Source organism: Leucopleurus acutus (genome assembly GCF_964270905.1).
Source record: "Leucopleurus acutus genome assembly, chromosome: 17".
Classification (NCBI taxonomy): domain Eukaryota; kingdom Metazoa; phylum Chordata; class Mammalia; order Artiodactyla; family Delphinidae; genus Leucopleurus; species Leucopleurus acutus.
Genome location: NC_139159.1, coordinates 75,735,320 through 75,760,080, shown reverse-complemented (window position 1 = coordinate 75,760,080; position 24,761 = coordinate 75,735,320). Strand labels below are relative to the sequence as shown.

At 38.8% G+C, this 24,761-nt stretch overlaps 1 protein-coding gene across 14 annotated transcripts in view; it reads right to left on the bottom strand.

Annotated features, from left to right (window-relative positions):
* The window catches only part of PHF20L1 (PHD finger protein 20 like 1), a 79,327-nt gene that overhangs the window by 10,601 nt on the left and 43,965 nt on the right, over positions 1-24,761 (bottom strand). For all 14 annotated transcript variants that reach the window (XM_082858807.1, XM_082858818.1, XM_082858819.1 and 11 more), the window contains 5 exons: positions 22,410-22,466; positions 21,047-21,154; positions 5,528-5,692; positions 1,621-1,802; positions 526-625 (listed from right to left, as the gene is read on the bottom strand). In XM_082858807.1, the coding sequence (XP_082714933.1) occupies positions 526-625; positions 1,621-1,802; positions 5,528-5,692; positions 21,047-21,154; positions 22,410-22,466 (612 nt within the window). The remainder of the gene's footprint in view (positions 1-525; positions 626-1,620; positions 1,803-5,527; positions 5,693-21,046; positions 21,155-22,409; positions 22,467-24,761) is intronic.

Sequence of the window (24,761 nt, the reverse complement as noted above, 5' to 3'; positions counted from 1 at the left end):
AAGGCACAGGTCTTCCTCTCAGTGCGGCCAGTCTAGCACCATCCTTGTGAACAAGGCATGCGACATTCTGTGCCCTAGCTGCCTCGTCAGTAAACTAAAGGACTTGGGCGTGATAATTGGACATCCCATCTGCTCTGATGTTAGGTTCATTTGCTGCACTATCAGACACTCGTTCAAAACCACGTCAGGAGGAGCGTGAGTTCAGACTCTGAGTCCGTTCAAATAGCCATATGTTAACCTATTTAGAAATCAATAGATTAAGGAGCTAGTTCTTTTCAGGTAAAAGCCACAACCCTCTCCTTCCAGTAAGGTAGTTACTTATGCTGAGGAATTTATGCTAATGCTTTTGCCTAAATAATTAATATGGAAAATGAAACTATAACACAGTGAATTTTAAATTTTAACATGGAAGCGGAGTCTAGCTGACACAGAGGTCATGGTGTCTCAGTCAGCTGACGTACAATGGAACCTGTACGTAACAAGACATGCAGACACCTTGCGATGAGCACAGGGACCGAAGCTTACCTGGAGGGTCCCGGCAGATGTAGCAGAGGTACTGCTCCGGGATGCTCTCCTCCAGCAGCCCCATGCACACGCTGTGCTGCCAGCACAGGCACTCTTCACACTGCCGGGAAACAACCGCGCTTTACTCGCTAGAAATCAAGACAGACCCCCTTCTCTTCAACTAGCTGGCTGAATCTTGCTGCGGCAGCGGCTGCGGCAGCTGCCACCAGTTCAATTCTTAATCCACGTAACAAAAGCAAGTGATGACTTACGAGAAATTTCACTTCTGAAACAGTCAGCTATTTCAAGCACTTCCTCTCGCTGCACCCATTAAAATGTGCTTTGATAAACTGGCTTAATCATAAAAAAAGGCATAAGATTATTTCTCCCATCTATTTCACACATCCTTAGAACTCTTAAAAATAGCTTACTGAAGTGCAGAAATTAAAAAAAAAAATAGGTGACTTCGTAGCAGTGCGTTAGGCAACAACCTCTTAAAGTACTACCTGTGTGGTGAACCTATAAATTTGTAGTTCCCTTATTGAGAAAACCACTGAAAAGGGGAAAAAGATGATTACTTTTTCTTCGTTTCTATAACTAACATCTCCGAATCTTCAAAATGTAACCACAAAATATGGGTTATGCTTTCCTTTTTTCTTAAAGATACCTTTTCTACAGGGAGAGGGTATTTGTAATGGTAATCCTTGCAACAAAGCTTTCCTTTAATCTTCAATACTGTGGAAACGTTTCTACCCTTTGAAGGGTGACTATATACCATGAACTATTAAACAACAGGATCCAGACCAGCGGGAAAAGGATGGCTATGGTCTACCCTTCAGTGGGGATGCTAAGCCACCTTAATGGCTCCTGAAAAGAATTTCAGCTAGAAGACCTCAAAAGAAACACCCCGGAGAGAGATCCGCAGATAAGAAAACAGTCTACTTCATCTGAAGAAGCGATCTGCCAATCATTACAACTGGTACTTTAAACTTGATGCTAAGCTAGAAGCCTCCATCTTCAAAAGGACGGTGAGGAAAAAGAGAACACACAGATGCCCCAACGAATGTGCTGAGCACCTGAACTAACTCATTCAGTGCTGAAGGGAAGGCAGGTCACCTGAATCATGAAGCCATTCTCCTCGTCCATTTCACAAATGCATCGCACAATTTCATTAAGCGCATCATCTTCATCTTGAGATTCCTCAAAATTGGTTGAATCAAAGTCCTGATTGTACTCATCCCCACTTAGGAGCAAACTCTCCGTTGAAGAATCATCTAGGAAATCCACATCCGATAAGTCTAGAATATACATAAAAGCATACTCAGCATTTTTTTTTCATTTTTACGTCATTTTCTAGAAAGAAAGGCACTATGGGAAGTGATTATAAGCTATTAAGTATTTAGCAAGGGAGGGCAGACGAATGGGAATACAGCATTTGTCTCTAGACAAAGAAACAAATGATTTTTGAAGCTTAGGCAACTATGATTGTTTTACATCTTAATGTTAACACCATTACAAGTAACTCAGAAAGTATCCCTTAGTCCAGGTGCTTACAGAGGTTAGGGCTAAGGTTGATATTAACAATTAAAATTTGCAGTTTTCAAATGCTTTCACAAACATTATTCCTTCTGATCCTCACAACAATGGCTTGTAAAAAGAACAGGGTTCATTATTTGCACCATACAGCTACACAGCACTTCAGAGAGGTGAAGGAGCTTGCCTAGGGTCCTAGCAGCAATACTGTGATTCTTAACAGTATCATCAACTACCACTGCACTTAATATACACCAGGTACCACCCGAAGCACTTTAAATATGACATGACTTGCTCGGTAATGCAGCCAGCTGGTGGTAAAGCCGACTGCACGCCAGGACTGCCTGACTCTACAACCTGTGCTCTTAATGATTTCAGCATTTCTTAAACTGGGATTATGAGTTCCCTAAGGAATTTTAAAATGTTTTAAATTTCATTTTGATAAAAATCTTTAAAAAAATAAATAAGTATACCCTAGAAGTTAGGTTATATTGATGACCACTATATACAACTCTATTTAAATCCTAGGCTTTAGGTTGTACTTATAACAGCGTTGAGTCAAAGACTATCATTTAGCTCAGGCTATTGAGGAAAAAAAATATCAAGGCAAATATAAGGAAATGTTTAATCATGACAAAGGGAAAGAAATGATGACAGGGCACTACAGGTTTGCCGGAGTGTGGGTGGAGAAATGTTGGGGAAACTGAGTCATCACATGGCACGTGACACAAGACCTCACCACTGCTCACAGGCTCCTGGAATGGAGGCTGCTCCTCAGAACAGAGAGCAGAGCTGGCTCCTCCCTACCTTACCACCCTAACCTGCAGTCACGTTCTCAACCATTCCTTCACCTGCTGCTTTTATCCGCCCTTTCTAGAATGTCAAGAGTCCACGAGAGCAATCAAGAGTCCATCGCACTGTTGAATGCTCTGTAGTCAGTGCTCAGGATGAAGTCTGATACATAGGATAGCCACTCCAGAATGTTTCTGGAAGAGGGAAGGAGGGAGTCGTTATATAGAGAAAAAATTTTCAGACTTAATCAGACCAGGTGGAAGTTGCCTGAATTCAAACTAAATAATTCATGCAATTTATATTTTAAATATTTCATATGACTTAGTGTTTTCCTTATCAGCTTCTAATCGTGCTTATTTTTTCCCCAACTCAATGTTTTTGAATGTTTTGTTTCTGATTTATAAAAAGTTAGTGTTTTCTAGAAAAATAAATGTTTTCTTCTCTTCAGGATTGTAGGACATCTCGGAGAGAGTAAGGTCAGTAGAAATGAGACAATGGTACAGAAATACAAAAAAACATTCAAGGAACCAGAAGTAAATCAATTAGATATTATAAAATCTTTCTAATATTAACAATATGGGTAGTTTTGAGAACCTGAAGAATAAATTTCATTTATGCATAATCTTGCTAACTTAAATCCAAAATTTGTATTTTCTCTTGGGCTTTCTTGAATACAAGTTCATGTTTCAAAATGGCAGACTAGAACGTGGATGAACAGTTTCAAACGCTGCTGCAGCACGTATGTGGTATTCAATGAATGGCAATCATAACAGGGTTAGCAATGAATTTAATTTAAAAACTACTATCATTGAAAGGAATTAGAGTATATCTCACATAGGCTTGTATGGCCAACACAGCCAGGCTTTATGGTGCCAGAAGGCAAATTTAAAATACCGGCCAGAAAATCCAGTTCGACTAACTCGCAAGCATCAACGCAGTGTCTGGCTGAATTCTGGAGGCTAAGTAAATGGGCCACTGGGTTGAAAGTTAAATAAGAAAAAGGAGTACAAGTTCTTTCTCACACTGAAATGGCCACCTGGACAACAGCTCCAACCGAGTGGCCACAGAACACTGTTCTCTTATAACTGCTGCCCCTTGAACTGACATTGCTGTTTCCCCAGACAGTATTCTCAAAGTGTGGTTTCCACATCAGCATCACCTGGGAGCTTGTCAGAAATCAGAAATACTATGGGTAAGACCCAGAACTGTGTTTTAAGAAGCTCTCCAGGTGGCTCTTATGCACAGTAACATTTGAGAACCTCTCCAGTTTTCTTCTCAGAGCTCAATGCTTGAACACGTGAAGGGCAGGGGAAAGACAGAGGGACTGAGGGTTCACATTCATGACACTCTTCCCAGCCCTCTCTCAAGTGTTCTAGTTCCAGCAACACCGGTCATCCAGATATTATCTCCCACTCTCCATCACTCTGTATAAAAAGGCAATTTTGAGACCTTGATGGCTCACAGTATGGGTGTTATGTGATTTTCAACCCTGGCTACTAGGGCTGTCTTGCCAGGATCCACCCTCCGAGAAATCCCAGATTTGTGCTCTGCTGAAGGACCTGATATCATATATTTTAGCATCACACCAATGAATCTAATGTACACCTGAGGTTAAGAACCACTGGCCCAAAAGGGAAAAAGGGACTTGTATTTGTTAGAAAAGGGGATAGAACTTTTTCTTAATCCCACCAATTTTTTTTTTTTAGATTTGAGATTTTAAAATCTCAAAAGTGCTATGTGCTTATTTTAGGGGAAAGGGAAGAATATGCTTTTCTCCACAGTGAGCTAGAGGGGAGTAAGGCCTGGAAAAGAATAGGCAGTAACAGTGCCAGAGAAAACACATGACCTGGCATCTGCCATGTAGGGCACTTAAGGAAAAGACAGGGCACTCCCCATAAATATCCCTGGCATTTTACATAGTATGAACCCCCATCCCTTACTCTTCACTCCTTGACTTTGGTTCCTACTGTGCTACAGCTCTGGTCTCAAACCATCAATGTTGGGAGAGTTCCTCTTCCCATTGCTTAGAACACTGGCAGGTAAGAGTCCTCAACACCTTCCACTGTCAGGACTGGACTTACAGGAAAACCCGAGAGATTCCAACTCCAGGGCTCGCGTCACCACCTAACATGGCCTTCTGTCTACGTGCTTAATACCTGAATGTGTTCAAATCACTGATCTGATCACATTTCCAGACTTTTGGTTACAGACATATCTGTGATCAGGAATTCAAAGTGCATTTTTAAGACTATGATAAATATCTGGCAGAAAAAGCATTACCTTAGGAGTTAAGATAGACCTTGGTATGAGTTTTAATTCTAACGCTAACTAGCCCCATAAGTTACTTAACCCATAAGCCTCTGCTTGTTTATGTAGTGTGGGTAACAATATCTACTTTATAAGCTGGTAGTGAAGAATATAAAAATACATGTAAAAACACCTGCAGAAGACCAGTACACAGTAGACACTAATTGTTGCCTTACTACCTGTCCTACAGTTAAGTATAAATGCCAATTTTACTTTATATAAATTAAAAAGTAGCTCAAATTTCTAATGTTGAGATTTTCATATTAGTTCATGGAATAACTTTTTAAATTGTGTGCCCTGCTCAGATAGGCCTCATTAAAGTATGTTTTATTTTCGGTTCCACATTTAAGAATCTTAAGACTTGTTTTAAGCATTACATGGTTACACATACTTTCACCACTAAGATCAACTGACAAAATTGCCCTTGGGTACTGATATGTTGTATTTTTCTCCGTAAACATGCTTCGTAGAGCCAGAGAACTCCCAGAAGATCGAGTTAGTGGAGAAGAGCACCTTTCCAAAAATTCTAGGGAACTGTCTTCATAGTCTGAATAGTCTGCAACATAAGATACATAGAGAAATATTAATAAAGTGTCAAGTAATCAAGAAGAGTCACTATAAAAATAATGAGAAAGTCATGTTTTATGATACATAAATAATCATGCCACCACTTTCTCTTCTCATCCATGAACAGCTAGATCATTATGCATCTGATGAACTAGGTTTGGCAAGGACATCTGGGAAATACACCCCGGGCAGTATATACATAGCAGGGAGCACCATTTTCTAACTGGTGCCCATAAACTCTGATTAAGTAGTCCAGAAGTGAAAAAGGATTATAGCTACATTTTCTCTTCATTATAATCACAGCTATGTCTGCAGTAAGATGTGCAAGATGGAAATTAACCTTTTTTTTTAAAGAGGTTCTCATGATGTCTAGCATGTCAATTATTATAGTGATAATTCGATCAATAAATTCTTCAGCAGAAAACCTCTGAACTAAATTAAATGGTCCTGAAAGAAACTAGTTTGTCTTCCTCAGCTTAGAATGAGTCATGAAGATGGATAAGCAGAGTGGGGTGGGGAAGCAAAGACAGGAGAGGTATGAGTCTAGGCACATGGGGAGGCCACAAAGCAGAATACCTGGCACATCTGACAAACTACAAGACCGTGGCTGGAGCACACTGAGTGAGGGAGATGAGCAACGAGGCTGGAGTGACACCAGCCAGATCAGGTTAAAGGTTTTTTTTGTTTTTAAGTTTTATCCTGAAAGCAACAGAAAGTCAAAGTTTGTAAGGGGAAGCAAGATGTGACACACATCCAGTTCCATTTTTCATCTGTGGAATGGAGGAAGGAGTCCAGGGAGCACAAGTAGGCGGTGGGGACACAGTTCAGAGGCAGTGGCCTGGGTTGGGAGGCAGCTGAGGTGACATTTGAGAGGCAGAAGCAGTGACCTGTGGACTGGAGATGGAAGGCTGAGATGCTACCTTCCAGGGCGATTTCCAGGTTTCTGCTTGAACAACTAGGTGTTGAAACTGGCATTCTGAGATGGAGCTGAAGTGTAAATGGGAGATGGAGAAATCAGAGGAGAAATGCAGATTCAGAGGAGGGCTTTTTAAAGATGGGAGATCCTACACACTGTCCATATAAATCTAAAAATCCGGGGGTGGGGAGGCAGGCAGTGAGAAATGTCAGGATTTTAAGAAAAGAAAGATAGACAGTCTCTTCACTGTAGTAGAGGCAAAGGAGAAGACTGATATATTCAGGTAAGTATGTGGATGTGGTGGATAAGAGATGCGCAAGTGCTCATCTGATGGCTTCTATTTCCTCAACTGAGTATGAGGCAAAGGATGTAAACTGATGCAGATTAGGGAATAAATAAGAGGTAGAAAAAGCTGAAGAAAGGTAGAGAGTGGAAAAGCAAGCTTATAAGAGAAGAGCAGTCCAATGCTGGTGTGTACTGAGTGTCATCCATCAGAAGCTGGTAGTGTGGGAAGCAGAATAATAGTCCCCTAAAACGTCCAAAGCCTAATCCCCAGACTTGTGAATAGGCTGGGTTACATGGCAAAGGGGAATTAAGGTTGCTGATGGATGGAATCAGGCTGGAAGTCAGCTGACCTTAAAATAAGAGATTATCCTGACTTATCTGGGTTGGCCTAATATCAACACAAGGGTCCCTAAAAGTAAAAGAGGGGGCAAAAGAGTCAGTGCCAGAGTGATGTAAAGTAAGAAAAGACTCGAGCCACCACTGCTGGCTTTGAAGATGTGAGTGGGACAAGGGCCAGGACACTTGGCAGCCTCTGGAGTCTGGAAAGGCAAGAAAACGGATTCTCCCCTAGAGCCTCCTGAAAGGAGTGCAGTCCTGACACCCTGATTTTAGCCCAGTGAGACCCATTTTGGACTTCTGACCTTCAGAACCTTAAGATAATCAATGTGTATTTTTAAGTCACTGTTATGTAGCTGTGACAGCAGCAATGGGAAACGAATATAGTGGTCATCGTAAATATCACAGCAGAGCTCACGTTTACCAAGAGCTCTCTATGTGCCAAACTGGACTCTAAGTGCTTTATGTGTACTAACTCGTAATCCTCACAACCATCCAATAAGGGAGCTACAACTGCTAGTGCTGTTTTACAAATGAAAAAACAGAGGCAGAAAAGGTTAAGCTGCCCAAGAATACACAGCTATCAATGGCAAATCCAACATTTGAGCCCAGACAGCCTGACTACAGAAGCCTTACTCTTCAACAAAAAGCATCACTAGTGGATTTCAACATTTAACGTGTACACACACTGGAAGGCTTATTCAAACCACTTCCTGGCCCTCACACCTGCGTCATTCAGCAGTGGGGCCACTCCCAGATGATGCTGGTGCTGTCAGCCTACAGAGCCTTCTCTCACAGCCTCCCAGAAACTGCAGGGCTGCCAGCACCGTGTTACTCAAGCACAGGCGTGGAAATGTGAAGGGCACTGATTAAACGCTAGCCAGGCACTGGGTTAAGTATCGATACTTCACGATTACCTTAAGGCATCCTAACAATAAATCTACATAGCAGAAACTATCGTTACCCTTTTACGAGTGAGGAAACTGAGGTTTATAGCATTTAAATAACTTGCCAAAGGTCACCCAAGCTCTAAGTGCTGCAAGCAGGATTTGAACTCACACACTCAGCTCTCAAAAGCTGCCCTTTTATCCATGATATGCTACAATGCCCTCTCAGCAAAAGTGAAAGCAGAAGTACTGGCTGAGTATAAAAATGGTAAAAATCTCAATTTGGTGTTAAAAATAGAACATAGCTGACATTTAATCTCTTTACGTTATATTAGCAACTGAACAAAATCTCTTAGCATTCTACACCCCTCCTGTATTCCCCGCTCCCATGCCCTCAGGCTATTATGAATAAAAGTCTACTGCTATGTTTCAGGGTTAGAGCAATGTAATCTTCTACATAAAGCTTCTCTAAATAGAATTTATTTTGTACTGCTTTTACCACACACAAAATACATCATACCTTTCCTAGGAGATATTTATGCATGCTTTTTACCACTCGTAACATATACGCTTGCTTACAAGTGCCTGGAAGGGAATCTTGGTTTTTACTATACGATACTTTGGATTCTCTTTGCATTTCTCATTCTAGTTCTTTTAAACCTCTGTATGCCTTCAGTTTTCTCATATTTACAGATACATGAAGGACAAAGAGATGGTGAGATGTGCTCAAAATAACAAAGCTAAAGACAGGCAAAGATGTCACTCTTAAATAGAATCCAACACGGCAATTTCTCACACACACAGATTGAACACAATGTTAGCTTTATATTATGGAAACTAATTCTGGTAATTGAAACATGTCAACCCACTCTTGAATGGGATAATTATAAAGAACTACTTAACTCAATTACTACTTTCCATAACTTCATTTAAACAGATAACTACTGACTTAGTATGCCAACAAACACAAGGAGGGAAGGATACACAGCCTAGTAAACAATCTTTAAGACACAGGAGGTAAGATTAACAACACAGCATGATGGTTGAAGTTAAAATTAAGACTCAGAAGCCAGACTGCCAGGGTTTCAATCTGCTTTTCTCCACTTACTAGCCATGTGAGCTTGGACAACTCTCTTCATCTCTCTGTTTAGTTAACTGTTTATAAAATGGGGATAACAGGCCTCATCGTAAAAGGTTAATGCGGGGATTAAATGACCTAGTATATGTAAAATGCTTAGTGTTTGGTATATAATAAGCACCAGCAGGATATGCAAAATCACACTGAGTGATGAAAAGAAAGATTTTTTTAAACTCCTTAATGGCAGTAATTGCAGACTAAAATACATATTCTATTAGGAACCTCACGTAGTAATAATGTGAATTCTTTAAAATTAAGATGTCTTTGAAATTTCAAAGTTACTTAAACCCCCCTATTTCCAGTTTAAAGAACACTCTTCTGATTTAATCATCTGGGGAAAAGTGTCACTTCCAAGATAAATGTAAATAGCCCAGAAAAAATTCTCCTCAAATGTAATAACTAATTGCAAAGACGTTGGTAATTACTCGACCCAACTCCTGCCGTGTATGAAGAGCAATGCTTCTGTACACCTTTAGTATTTACCAGGACTCTACTTTCAAAGTTAAGATTTTCACTTACAGATCTGATTTTAAAACATTTGTTAAAGGTTTATTTTTTTAATGGCTCTTTATAAATAGGGTTACCATAGGTAATGGTGGCTTACAATTCTGAGGTGCAAATTTTCTCTGTACTTTTTTCTCTAAGACTTATTAATCCTAATCCCTCTCTCCTTTCTTTCAAGTTACCACTTCCTGCATTCTCGTAACTACCCCTCACTTTGCTACCAGGTATGGCCCACTTCTTACTTTGTTCTTTGTCAGCCCCTCCCTGTTATCTTTTCCCCACTTTCACAGGTGTTTTGGTACACAGGATTCTGCATCTGCTGCTGTAGTATTGGAAGAGAGCTGTTTGCCAACGCAACGTAAGGTGACTTAAAAACCTTGGCCCTTCCTCTCCTCACGCCTTGGTGTCTCTGTTGGAATACCCAAGGCAGCCAAATCCCCTCAGCCTCTGCTCAGCTGTGAGTACATCTGGCAGTCTGGTCTGCAGTGTGAAGCTTGTCATTTCTGCATTCCGATACATAATCACGGGAGGGCAGTCACTAAACAAGGGAATCTGTGGTTCATGGTTTCCATTTACAGAGCTCCAGAGCCTCCTAACGTTAGGTTCTCTCTAGTATGGATTCCATAGAGCTATCTGTGAAGGGGTGGGGTGGAGGAGAAAGGCTGAGGACCAGTGCAGACACAGAAGTGTCCAGAGATGTTCAAGACAATCTCTGGGAAGTGGTTTCAAGTTTTTCAATCCCATTTTCATCCCATATCTTTAAATTTACTTTGGTAGCTTTAGAGTTAGAAAATGTAGAAATTTCATATCCTGTGGAAAGATTAGATGTTATTTTTGGTCTCTAGAGTTAAAACCTGAAGAATTTACCAAAAGTGACTACCAACTCCGAAATTACCTCGTTGGCTTTACAGTTTTTAAAACTGTTTTTTCTTTTAAGTGTTTGATGAATACGGGGAAGAAATGGGTATGACATAAAGCACATAAATACTACAAAAGACTTAGGTACTCATCATAAAATTTAAGAGGCTATCACTGTCAGTTTTGAAGCTTCCTTTGTGCCACTTTCCAATTTGAACTAATAAATTTCCTTCGTCCACCTCAGAGGTAATCACTATCCTAAATTTCTATTCATCATTCTCTTGCTTTCATGCTTTCGCTACATACATTTGAATCTCTAAAAAGTATACTGTTTAGTTTTACAAATTTTTGATCTTTACATAAATGAAATTATATTACTGTACATGTTTTCTTCAGTGACTTGATTTTTATTTATTTATTCTTCTTAGTTATCCATTTTATACATATTAGTGTATACATGTCAATCCCAATCTCCCAATTAATCCCACCACCACCACCACCCTGCTGCTTTCCCCCTTGGTGTCCATACGTTTGTCCTCTACATCTGTGTCTCAATTTCTGCCCTGCAAATCGGTTCATCTGTATCATTTTTCTAGGTTCCAAATATATGCGTTAATATACGATATTTGTTTTTCTCTTTCTGACTTACTTCACTCTGTATGACAGTCTCTAGATCCATCCACGTCTCTACAAATGACCCAATTTCATTCCTTTTTACGGCTGAGTAACACTCCATTGTGTATATGTACCACATCTTCTTTATCCATTTGTCTGGAGATGGGCACTTTGGTTGCTTCCACGACCTGGCTATTGTAAACAGTGCTGCAATGAACATTGGGGTGCGTGTGCCTTTTTGAATTATGGTTTTCCCTGGGTATATGCCCAGTAGTGGGATTACTGGGTCATATGGTAATTCCATTTTTAGTTTTATAAGGAACCTCCATACTGTTCTCCATAGTGGCTGTATCAGCTTACATTCCCACCAACAGTGCAAGAGGGCTCCCTTTTCTCCACACCCTCTCCAGCATTTATTGTTTCTAGATTTTTTGATGATGGCCATTCTGACCGGCTTGAGGTGATATCTCATTGTAGTTTTGATTTGCATTTCTCTAATGATTAGTGATGTTGAGCAGCTTTTCATGTGCCTCTTGGCCATCTGTATGTCTTCTTTGGAGAAACGTCTAGTTAGGTCTTCTGCCCATTTTGGGATTGGGCTGTTTGTTTTTCTGATATTGAGCTGCATGACCAACTTGTGCATTTTGGAGATTAATCCTTTGTCTGTTGCTTCGTTTGCAAATATTTTCTCCCATTCTGAGGATTGTCTTTTCATCTTGTTTATAGTGTGCTTTGCTCTGCAAAAGCTTTTAAGTTTCATTAGGTCCCATATGTTTGTTTTTTAGTTTATTTCCATTACTCTAGGAGGTGGATCAAAAAAGATCTTACTATGATTTATGTCAAAGAGTTTTCTTCCTATGTTTTCCCCTAAGAGTTTTATAGTGTCCAGTCTTACATTTAGGTCTCTAATCCATTTTGAGTTTACTTTTGTGTATGGTGTTAGGGAGTGTTCTAATTTCATTCTTTTACATGCAGCTGTCCAGTCTTCCCAGCACCACTTACTGAAGAGACTGTCTTTTCTCCATTGTATATTCTTGCCTCCTCTACCAAAGATAAGGTGACCAAATGTGTGTGGGTTTATCTCTGGGCTTTCTATCCTGTTCCATTGATCTATATTTCTGTTTTTGTGCCAGTACTAAATTGTCTTGATTACTGTAGCTTTGTAGTATAGTCTGAAGTCAGAGAGTCTGATTCCTCCAGTTCCGTTTTTTCCCTCAAGACTGCTTTGGCTATTCAGGATCTTCTGTGTCTCCATACAAATTTTAAGACGTTTCTGTTCTGGTTCTGTAAAAAATGCCATTGGTAATTTGATAGGAATTGCATTAAATCTGTAGATTGCTTTGGGTAATATAGTCATTTCCACAATATTGATTCTTCCAATCCAAGAACATGGTATATCTCTCCATCTGTTGGTATCATCTTTAATTTCATTCTTCAGTGTCTTATAGTTTTCTGCATACAGATCTTTGTCTCCATAGGTAGCTTTATTCCTAGGTGTTTTATTCTTTTTGTTGCAATGGTAAATGGGAGTGTTTCCTTAATTTCTCTTTCAGATTTTTCATCATTAGTGTATAGGAATGCAAGAGATTTCTGTGCATTAATTTTGGATCCACAAATTTACCAAATTCATTGATTACCTCTAGTAGTTTTCTGGTGGCATCTTTAGGATTCTCTATGTATAGTATCATGTCATTTGCAAACAGTGACAGTTTTACTTCTTCTTTTCCAGTTTGTATTGCTTTTCTTTCTTTTTCTTCTCTGACTGCCGTGGCTAGGACTTCCAAAACTATGTAGAATAATAGTGGTGAGACTGGACATCCTTGTCTTGTTCCTGATCTTAGAGGAAATGCTTTCAGTTTTCCACCACTGAGAACGATGTTTGCTGTGGGTCTGTCATATATGGCCTTTATTATGTTGAGGTAGGTTCCCTCTATGCCCACTTTCTGGAGAGGTTTTATCATAAATGGGTGTTGAATTCTGTCAAAAATATTTTCTCCATCTATTGAGATGATCATATGGTTTTTAATTCTTTAATACATTAATATGGTGTATCACATTGATTGATTTGCATATATTGAAGAATCCTTGCATCCCTGGGATAAATCCCACTTGATCATGGTGTATGATCCTTTTAATGTGTTGTTGGATTCTGTTTGCTAGTATGTTGTTGAGGATTTTTGCATCTGTATTCATCAGTGATACTGGTACTTTTTTTTTTTGTAGTATCTTTGTCTGGTTTTGGTATCAGGGTGATGGTGGCCTCACAGAATGAGTTTAGGAGTGTTCCTTCCTCTGCATTTTTTGGGAACAGTTTGAGAAGGATGGGTGTTAGCTCTTCTCTAAATGTTTGACAGAATTCGCCTGTGAAGCCATCTGGTCCTGGACTTTTGTTTGTTGGAAGATTTTAAATCAGTTTCAACTTCATTACTTGCGACTGGTCTGTTCATATTTTCTATTTCTTCCTGGTTCACTCTTGGAAGGTTATAACTTTCTAAGAATTTGTCCATTTCTTCCAGGTTGTCCATTTTATTGGCATAGAGTTGCTTGTAGTAGTCTCTTAGGATGCTTTGTATTCCTGCGGTGTCTGTTGTAACTTCTCCTTTTTCATTCTGATTTTATTGATTTGAGTCTTCTCCCTCTTTCTTGATGAGTCTGGCTAATGGTTTATCAATGTTGTTTATCTTCTCGAAGAACCAGCTTTTAATTTTATTGATCTTTGCTACTGTCTTCTTTGTTTCTATTTCATTAATTTCTGCTCTGATCTTTATGATTTCTTCCCTTCTGCTAACTTTGGGTTTTGTTTGCTCTTCTTTCTCTAGTTCCTTTAGGTGTAAGGTTAGATTGTTTATTTGAGATTTTTCTTGTTTCTTGAGGTAGGCTTGTAATGCTATAAACTTCCCTCTTAGAATGGCTTTTGCTGCATCCCATAGGTTTTGGATCGTTGTGTTTTCATTGTCATTTGTCTCTAGATATTTTTTGATTTCCTCTTTGATTCCTTCAGTGATCTCTTGGTTATTTACTAATGTATTGTTTAGCTTCCATGTTTGTGGTTTTTACGGTTTTTTCCCTGTAATTGACTTCTAATCTCATAGTGCTGTGGTCAGAAAAGATGCTTGATATGATTTCAACTTTCTTAAATTTACTAAAACTTGATTTGTGACCCAAGATGTGATCTACCCTGGAGAATGTTCCATGTGCACTCGAGAAGAAAGTGTAATCTGCTGTTTTTGGATGGAATGTCCTATAAATATCAATTAAATCTATCTGGTCTATTGTGTCATTTAAAGCTTGTGTTTCCTTGTTAATTTTCTGCTTGGATGATCTGTCCATTGGTGTAAGTGATGTGTTAAAGTCCCCCACTATTATTATGTTACTGTCAATTTCCTCTTTTATAGCTGTTAGCAGTTGCCTTATGTATTGAGGTGCTCCTATGTTGGGTTCATATATATTTATAATTGTTGTATCTTCTTGGATTGATCCCTTGATCATGATGTAGTGTCCTTCCTTGTCTCTTGTAACATTCGTTATTTTATAGTCTATTTTATCTGATAGGAGTATTGCTACTCCAGCTTTCTTTTGATTTCCATTTGCATGGAATCTTTTTCCATTCCCTCACTTTCAGTCTGTATGTTTCCCTAGGTCTGAAGTGGGTCTCTTTAGACAGCATATATATGGGTCTTGTTTCTGTATCCATTCAGTGAGCCTGTGTCTTTTGGTTGGAGCATTTAATCCATTCACATTTAAGGTAATTATCGATATGCATGTTCCTATTACCATTTTCTTAATTGTTTTGGGTTTGTGTTTGTATGTTCTTTTCTTCTCTTGTGTTTCCCACTTAGAGAAGTTCCTTTAGCATTTGTTGTACAGCTGGTTTGGTAGTGCTGAATTCTCTTAGCTTTTGGTTGTCTGTAAAGCTTTTGATTTCTCCATCGAATCTGAATGAGATTCTTGCCAGGTAGAGTAATCTTGGTTGTAGGTTCTTCCCTTTCATCACTTTAAATATGTCATGCCACTCACTCCCTTCTGGCTTGTAGAGTTTCTGCTGAGAAATCAGCTGTTAACCTTATGGGAGTTCCCTTGTATGTTATTTGTTGTTTTTCTCTTGCTGCTTTCAATAATTTTTCTTTGTCTTTAATTTTTGCCAATTTGATTACTATGTGTCTCGGTGTGTTTCTCCTTGGGTTTATTCTGTATGGGACTCTCTGTGCTTCCTGGACTTGGGTGGCTATTTCCTTTCCCAAGTTTGGGAAGTTTTCAACTATAATCTCTTCAAATATTTTCTCTGGTCCTTTCTCTCTCTCTTCTCCTTCTGGGACCCCTATAATGCGAATGTTGTTGTGTTTAATGTTGTCCCAGAGTCTCTTAGGCTGTCTTCATTTCTTTTCATTCTTTGTTCTTTATTCTGTTCTGCAGCAGTGATTCTGTCTTCCAGGTCGTTTATCCATTCTTCTGCCTCAGTTATTCTGCTATTGACTCCTTCTAGTGAATTTTTCATTTCAGTTATTGTATTGTTCATCTCGGTTTGTTTGTTCTTTAATTCTTCTAAGTCTTTGTTAAACATTTCCTGCATCTTCTCGCTCTTTGCCTCTATTCTTTTTCCAAGGTCCTGGATCATCTTCGTTATCATTATTCTGAATTCTTTTCCTGGAAGGTTGCCTATCTCCACTTCATGTAGTTGTTTTGTCTTGTTCCTTCATCTGGTACATAGCTCTCTGCCTTTTCATCTTGTCTATCTTTCTGTGAATGTGGTTTTTGTGCCACAGGCTGCAGGATTGTAGTTCTTCTTCCTTCTGCTGTCTGCCCCCTGGTGGATGCGGCTATCTAGGAGGCTTGTGCAAGTTTCCTGATGGGAGAGACTGGTGGTGGGTAGAGCTGGCTGTTGCTCTGGTGGGCAGAGCTCAGTAAAACTTTAATCTGCTTGTCTACTGATGGGTGGGGCTGGGTTCCCTCCCTGTTGGTTGTTCGGCCTGAGGTGACCCAACACTGGAACCTACCCAGGCTCTTTGATGGGGCTAATGGCGGACTCTGGGAGGAGTCACACCAAGGAGTACTTCCCAGAACTTCTGCTGCCACTGTCCTTGTCCTCACGGTGAGACACAGCCACCACCACCCCTGCCTCTGCAGGAGACCCTCCAACACCAGCAGGTAAGTCTGGTTCAGTCACCTATGGGGTCACTGCTCCTTCCTCTGGGTCCCGATGCGCACACTACTTTGTGTGTGCCCTCCAAGAGTGGAGTCTTCTGTTTCCCCCAGTCCTGTCGAAGTCCTGCAATCAAATCCCACTAGCTTTCAAAGTCTGATTCTCTAGGAATTCCTCCTCCCGTTGCCGGACCCCCAGGTCGGGAAGCCTGATGTGGGGCTCAGAATCTTCACTCTGGTGGGTGGACTTCTGTGGTATAGGTGTTCTCCAGTTTGTGAGTCACCTACCCAGCAGTTATGGGATTTGATTTTATTGTGATTGCGCCCCTCCTACCGTCTCATTGTGGCTTCTCCTTTGTCTTTGGATGTGGGGCATCTTTTCTGGTGAGTTCCAGTGTCTTCCTGTCAATGACTGTTCAGCAGTTAGTTGTGACTCTGGTGCTCTCGCAAGAGGGAGTATGAGCACATCCTTCTACTCTGCCATCTTGAACCAATTCAGTGACTTGATTTGTAGCTTAACCATTTTGTTGATGAGATTCCAGTGGGTATAATCCATTTATTTACACAGTGATACGGAGTCCACTGAATGGACAGGTGGACACCTGGGCCGATGCCAGTGCTGCTGTGAACATTCTTATATGTGTCTCCTGATGTACCTACTGTGTGAGTTTTGTTAGGAATGTGAGGTCATGTGGTAAGCACATCGTCAACTCTACTCTCATCAGAAAAGCATCGCTGCTTTTCCATAGCAGTCGTACAGCTGTCTCCATCTCCTCAGCAATGTCTGACATCATCCACCTTGTAATTTCCGCCCATGTGGCAGATAGGAAATAGATTTCACCAGGTTCTGAAAACTGCATTATGCAGCTGCTCATAAGAGTGAGCACTGTATTATATAATCATTTTATCATTTTCAGGTTTCCACTTCTGTGAAATACCTGTTGAAACCTTTTGTCCATTTTCATACCGGGTTTTCTTTTCCTTTTTGATCTGTAAGGGTTTGAAATTTTGAATTTGAAATTTTGAATACTAATGCTTTGTCAGGTATTTGCATTGCCAGTATCTTCTTATGGTTTGTGCTGCATTTTCACTCTCTTTATAATGCTTGTGATGAACCAAAGTTCGTTTCAGTCTAGTCACATTTTCAACCTTTTTGTTTCGGGTTAGCATTTTTTGTTTAGAAATCTCTGCCCAAATATAATAAAGATGTTTTCCTATACTTTCAAAGTTCTATAATATTGTCTTTCACATACTAAGTCTTTAATCAACCTGGAATTGATTTTTGTGTACGGTGTAAGGTGGAGTCCATTTTCATTCTTCTTCACCATATGGATTATAAATTGTTCTAATACCAATTACTGAAAACTTCATCCCTTACCTGTTATACTAAGATGTCAGCTTTGAATAAACCAAGTTTTGAAATATGTATGAATCTGCTTTGGATTATCCTGTTCTTAATAAATCTATTCTTTCAAAATACCTCACTGCTGTAATAACTATAACTGAACAGTAATTCTTCTCCTTATTCTTCTTCAAGAGTGACTGTATTATTTTTGGCTCTTTACTCTTCCATATTAAGTTTTAGAATCAGCAATGAACCTATAGATTTATTTGAAGTGACATCAATAGCGAATCTACAACCCCACGAACATGAATTATTTCCCATTTGTTTAGGCCTTCTTCACATTTCTAAATAAAGTTTTATAATCTGCTAGTCACAGTTTTTTTCAAACATAAGTACACATGCATGTATCAAATGGTTTTTCTACATTTATCAAAACTGTAATGTTACTGTAGTGAATTTCATTAATTGATTTTCTAATGTCAAACCAACTCTGCATTCCAAACCTATGCAGTCATACTTTTAAATATACTGCTAGATTTAATTCCATAACATTTATTTATGTGTTTCGCATCTTTGTCCATAAATAAGAACAGTCCGTGATTGTCCTTTCCCATACCGTTCTCTTCTGATTTTGAGAGCAAAGTTATTTAAATCATCTAAAGTGAATTTGGAGTTGTATTAGTTTCCTAGGGCTGCCCCAACAAATTACCACAAATTTGGTGGATTGAAACAATAGAAATTTATTCTCTCTCAGTTCTGGGGGCCAGAAGTCCAAAATTAGGTCTCAGCAGGGCCATCTCCCTCTGACTTCTCTAGGGGCAAATTCTTCCTTGCCTCTTGCAGCTTTTGGTGGCTCAAGCTCCTTGGCTTGGAACTGCATCACTCCAAACACTTCCTATGTGTTTGCACAGACTTCTCCCCTGTGTCTCAAATCCCCCTCTCCTTTCTCTTATAAGACACCAGTCATTGGCTTTAGGGTCCACTCCAAAACCCAGATGACCTCAATCTTAATTGTATCAGCAAAGATCCTATTCCCAAATGCAGTCACATTCACAGGTATGGGGGTCAGGAGCTGGACACCTACTTGTGGGGGACATGATTCATCCCACTACAGGAGTGTGCCCTCTTTTTCTAAATTCTAAAATGATTTATGTAAGTTTGGAATAATCTGCTTCTTTAATGTTTGGTAGAACTTGACAGCAAAACTTGTTGGATCAGGATGTCTTTCTTTGTGAAAAGATTTTAAAATGCTGATTCAATTTCTTTCAAGGTTTGAAGACTATTCAGGTTTCTACCTTCCTGAATAAGTTTGGTTTCTGGCAATTGCCCATACCTTCAAATAACCTCTCAAGTTCACTGGCATAAAGTTGTTTACATTATCTTAGTTTTATGTCTGGAGCATCTGTAGTTATGTTCTCTTTATTCTTAATATAGTTTATTTGTACATTTTGTCTTTTCTTTCTTAACAGCCTTCCCGGAGGTTTGTTGATCTTATTCGTTTTTTACAAAAAAATTAATTTTGGCATTGTTCATTTCTTCCTAGCATTTCTTTTTAACTTATTAATTTCTGCTCATATGTTCATTAATCATATTCACTTCTGCTTTTTTTGGACTTATTCTTTTCTAACTTCTTAAGCTCGAGACTTAGCTGACTTTCAGCCTTCTTTACTAATATAAGCATGTACACCAATATATATTCTTCTTCTAAGTGCCACTTTAACTACATTCTCAAGTTTTGACACATATATAACATTTTCATCACCTGTCAGGTTCTTAACATCTTACTTTCCCTTTGGTACTGTGCTTTCATCCATAAATTATATAAAAATATTTTGCTTGATTTCTAAACATATGGGACTTTTTGTCTTTTCAATACTGATTTTAGTTAACTATAATATCTTTAAAATGTGTTGAGGTTTGCTTGAAGCTGCATCCCATGGTCAATTTTTTTTTTTTTTTTTTTTGCGGTAAGCAGGCCTCTCTCACTGTTGTGGCCTCTCCCGTTGCGGAGCACAGGCTCTGGACGCGCAGGCTCAGCGGCCATGGCTCACGGGCCCAGCCGCTCCGCGGCATGTGGGATCTTCCCGGACCGGGGCACGACCCCACGTCCCCTGCATCGGCAGGCGGACTCCCAGCCACTGCGCCACCAGGGAAGCCCCCCATGGTCAATTTTAATAAATGTTTGTGTCTGTTTGATAAAACTGTCTACTCTGCAGCTGCTGAGTTCAGTGTCCTGGACAGGTCTATTAGATCAACTGTGCAGCTGCCATCTTTCTTAGTATCCTTACAGATACTTTTGAGTTTTGTTAATTTATTAATTACTAAGAAAGATATGAGGATGTTACTCTGTGATGAAATTCAGAAATTGTATGTCTAGAAAGATATAAAGTGAACTGAACCTTTATCATTATATGGTAACCTCCTATATCCAGGAATGATTTTTGCTTTAATGACTATCTAAAAGGACATCCTTTAGAGACAGGCTATTGACAGAAAAATAATTTGGTTTTTTCCAGGTTTTTCTAAAAATATTTTCCCTCATTTTTGAAAGCTAATTCAAGGGACTGTAAGATTCCAGATTGAGAATAATTCCTTCAGTACACAGAAGGGTACTTGGTCAGGGTATCCAGTCCACCACAACGCTGGCAATGAAAGACTCTATCAGTTGCAGTGATTAATTTACAAACCACTTAACTTACAGATTGTAGTAAAACAGAGCTGCGTATTTTCAAAATTAGCAAGACAAGGGAAAGCTACTACAGGAACTTCTCAGCTGTGAAGAACATGGGAATATTGTCCTACCACAATTTTGGTAGAAAAGGACAGTTGAAAGCATCTTAGAATTTTTAAAAATGGGAATCAACGGGCTTCCCTGGTGGCGCAGTGGTAGAGAGTCCGCCTGCCGATGCAGGGGACACGGGTTCGTGCCCCAGTCTGGGAAGATCCCACATGCCGCGGAGCGGCTAGGCCTGTGAGCCATGGCCGCTGAGCCTGTGCGTCCGGAGCCTGTGCTCCACAACGGGAGAGGCCACAACAGTGAGAGGCCTGCATACCGCAAAAAAAAAAAAAAAAAAAAACGGGAATCACCATTTTAGCATACAGTCAGCCCTCTGTATCCACAAGTTCTGCGACTGGGGATTTAACCAACTGCGGATCAATTTTCAATTTCCAAGGATATGGAACCACAGGTATGAAGGGCTGAATATACCATGCCATTTGATATAAGAAACTTGAGCATCAGTGGATTTTGGTATCCGCTGGGGGTCCTGGAACCAATCCCCCTCCCCACCAACCGGATACTGAGGGAGGACTGGACTTACCATGCTGCTTAGATTTCTTTTTCTTTTTCTTCTTCTTCTTCTGCTTTGGTTTGTAGTGATCTTTGTCCCTCTTCTCTTTTCTTTCTTTATCCTTTTCTTTTCTCTTACCTAAATGACCAAAGTGAGTAAGTTAGTAATCATGACTGATCCTGATTTGTTCCTCCGTGGTTAACCTAAAAGCAGCATTTATGTTTTAATCAGCTATTCCAGTCACCTGCCCAGAGTGGATGGATTCAATTAAACTGTTCCTGTCATGAGTCTGGAACTCCTGATTAGCTTATTGGGCTATAAGAGGGGATCTTCATTAGCAGTGTTGAGAAATCCCAACTCCTGACACCTTAAAGTTAACACAGACAGTAGTTAAAATCTTTAAATGAGTAATATAACTCAGTTTCCTGATGTGGCAAGAAATAAACTCCATAACTTAAGAAAGACCTGACTGAGGAGACTCAGCATTTCCACACAAAATTTAATGAGAAAATATACTAGAAGCTTAAAAAATAAAAAAAAAAAACTTGAATTTTTTTCCTTTGGAAAAACAAAAAAACTAGATCATTTCCACAAATAATTCCTTCAGTCTTTCAATACTTTCCCAGTGTATACAAGAATGAAAATAAAAAGCAACAAAGAAAAAAAACTTATTTCATTAAACTAAATTTTGTCCCCAAATTTTAAAATATTCCCTTTTCCCAATCATATGCACTTTAAAGAAAATGAACAGATGTTAAAACAGTTTCCTAGAGTATTTTATTTAAAATTAATTCATCACATATATTCAACTATTGTTCCAACTCAGAAAGGTTTAGCCCATAACTTATCAACCATATTAAACCAACTTTCAGTAACTCAAGCTCCAGGTAGCTAACCTGTAGAATACTTAAGACTATTATCCATTATTCCAAAACTTTTAGTCATTATAGCACAGAAGACAGAAAAGATAGCAGAAAAACTTTCAGTCATTATAGCACAGAAGACAGAAAAGACAGCAGAAAACTTAGTAACTTTTTATAAAGTAAAAGAAAAAGGCTGAAAAAAAGGCTATTTTAATTTACCATCCATTCTCTAAGTTTCAATAATATTAAATGGTAGCTTATTTTTAAACAGTCATAGTTTTAAAGATGTTCAAAAACATCAAGTTCTCAGAGAAAGCCTTAGGCTCCCTTGACAAAAAATACCCATACTACTGCAAGATATGTATTTAAGAAATCACATATTTGGAGCCGAATAATACTAATAAACACTAAAACAGATGATCACTTACACCTAAAGGAGCACTAACAGGTAAAAAGTAAGGGACAGACTATGTCCTCCCACTGCCAAGCCATCTATAGCCTTTTGCTTAAAGATTACTTTCTGTTCATACCAAATGTAGTTGAGCTTTTTTCTTCCAATTTCACTTTTTTTTCTGTTTTCGATATTCCTGCAGGTTTAGGGGAAAAATATGTAAGTTTAGTCAGAAAGGATTAAAAGTATGGGACAATGTTTTAAATTACAATTGCTCACAAAACTCTACCTAAGACTCTTTTCCCCTAAAGGTCTACATTATTTTATTGCCTGAACTAGTAACAAAGAAGTGGGATTTCTTACTTCAAAGGAATAATAAATTAAGAATGATTTTTGTTCCCTCAGACTACTCAGATTAGATTCCTAGTTCCACCATTTATTAGCTCACAGCCTCGAGTGAATCATTTAACCTCTCAGTGCTTCAGTTTCCTTATCTGCTAACTAGGACTAAGAGCATCATCTACCTCCTGTTGTTATCAGTATAAGGTGAGTCAAAATGTGTATTGATGAAGTGTCTGATAACTACTAAGTGTTTTTTCTCACTTTCTCCTTTGTGGTGGGGTAATAATTTGAGACTACATCAGTTCTAGAAATAGCATAAATATGGGTCTGAACATAAAAAAATGTTAGGATAAATGCACTAGGCAATCAGTTAAGATCAACTCTGGCATCACAGCCTTTGGCAGTCCATGTTGAAATGCACTCCAGTGGTAGGTCCACGTAACATTTCTGCTCCTGTGACAATTATGACAAAATGCTATTCCAGTCATCCAAATGAAATATTAAATTTCACATTAAATTATACTGGTTTTCAACAATCTGCATAAAATTTTTAAACTAATATTTAACCTCTGTTGCCTAGAACAAACTTGTACCTTTGAACTTCATCATGAATGTGTTATTAGGTAACGATAAAAGCCAAAACAGAATTATTCTATAAATTATTTGGGTCTTTATCCAAATGTAAGATATAAAGGCTTATTATCACATACAAAATATTCAACCTTAGTGGCACTTAGGTTTTATTACCTAATAGTCCAAAATACATTTTTAAACCAATAGTGTACCTCATGAACTGTGCTGCTGACACAGACACACTTAACCAAGCTTCTCAATTCATATTCAACCACTGCCAATGCTAATATCTTATGTGTGTATAGGGTTAATCTAAGAAAAACACTCTAGTGCATTTAAAATACACTTTCAGTCTATTAAATTATGCTTTAATATCACAGTTATGAGTTCTTTGATTTTTAAATCACTGCAGTACAGTATCAAAAAAGCTAGCACTTTATTCATCTTACTGCAAATAATTTACATAATTTAAATAAAACACAATAAAAATGTAAAAATACCACTCAACTTGAATTAAATGCTAATAAGGCTCTAATAATTAAGTTTCAGATTAAGTAAATATATTGATAATCTCCATGACAAAAAGATTTCTTATGACAAAAAAATGAAAAGGACATCAGAGCAAAGAGAAATACAATTAAACTTCCTTGTTATCAAAACTGTTGAACAAATGCCTCACTTAAACTGTTAATTTACTAATTACTGTTTACTACAATTAATGCCATGAAAATTCCACAAATTTGACACAATTTTCTTGAAAATGACAAGGCATTTACAACGGAAACAGTAAGAGATTTGCTTTCTAAATCCTCTGTGATAGTAGAGCTATACCAAGAAGCAGCCCTTGATCATGATTATTGCCTTGTAGGTCCCTCCCTAATCCCCAGGAGCACTGAATCTCCAGAGTGAAAGGTGGAGCAAGGCCAGAATCCCCTGGGGTGATTCAAATGGAAGGAACTGCCTTACAGGGCTGCCTTTCCTGACTAGAATGTGTGGGATCCCTCAGGTACTTGGAAGACAAGTAAAATGGTCCTGAACCTCAGCTCCGGAACACAGGTCAGCACAGCAGAACAGATTCAGTAACTAGCAGAGTGCTTTCAGGAGGACCAGTTCTAGATTGTTTTCACATGTTCTGGTGGGTCCCAAACCTTTATATTTCTTAACTGATAAAATTTTGCAAGTAAAATTGGGGAACTGAGAAAGGCTTGTCAACATTTTACACAATTAAGGATATTAAAATAAATATTCCTATATGCAATAATGGCAGGACTTTAAAAAACACCCATGCCCAAATAGAAAAAAAAAATAGATCTATTCAAGAATTCTACAAAAGAATCAATTTCATTTTATGAGAAGTTCTCTACATTGTCCTTATTTCACCAGGCACTAGAATTTGGGAACCAAAGTACGTGGATATTAGTTTACAGAATACTGGTTTTTACACTAAATTTTATCAACAGAACATTTTCGTCAAACAAAATGTTATGTAATATTCCAATACATAATACAACCCCCCCCCCCCCCGCCAAATGAAAAACACAATAAAAAAACGAATGGAGCGCTTTAGATTAAAGCA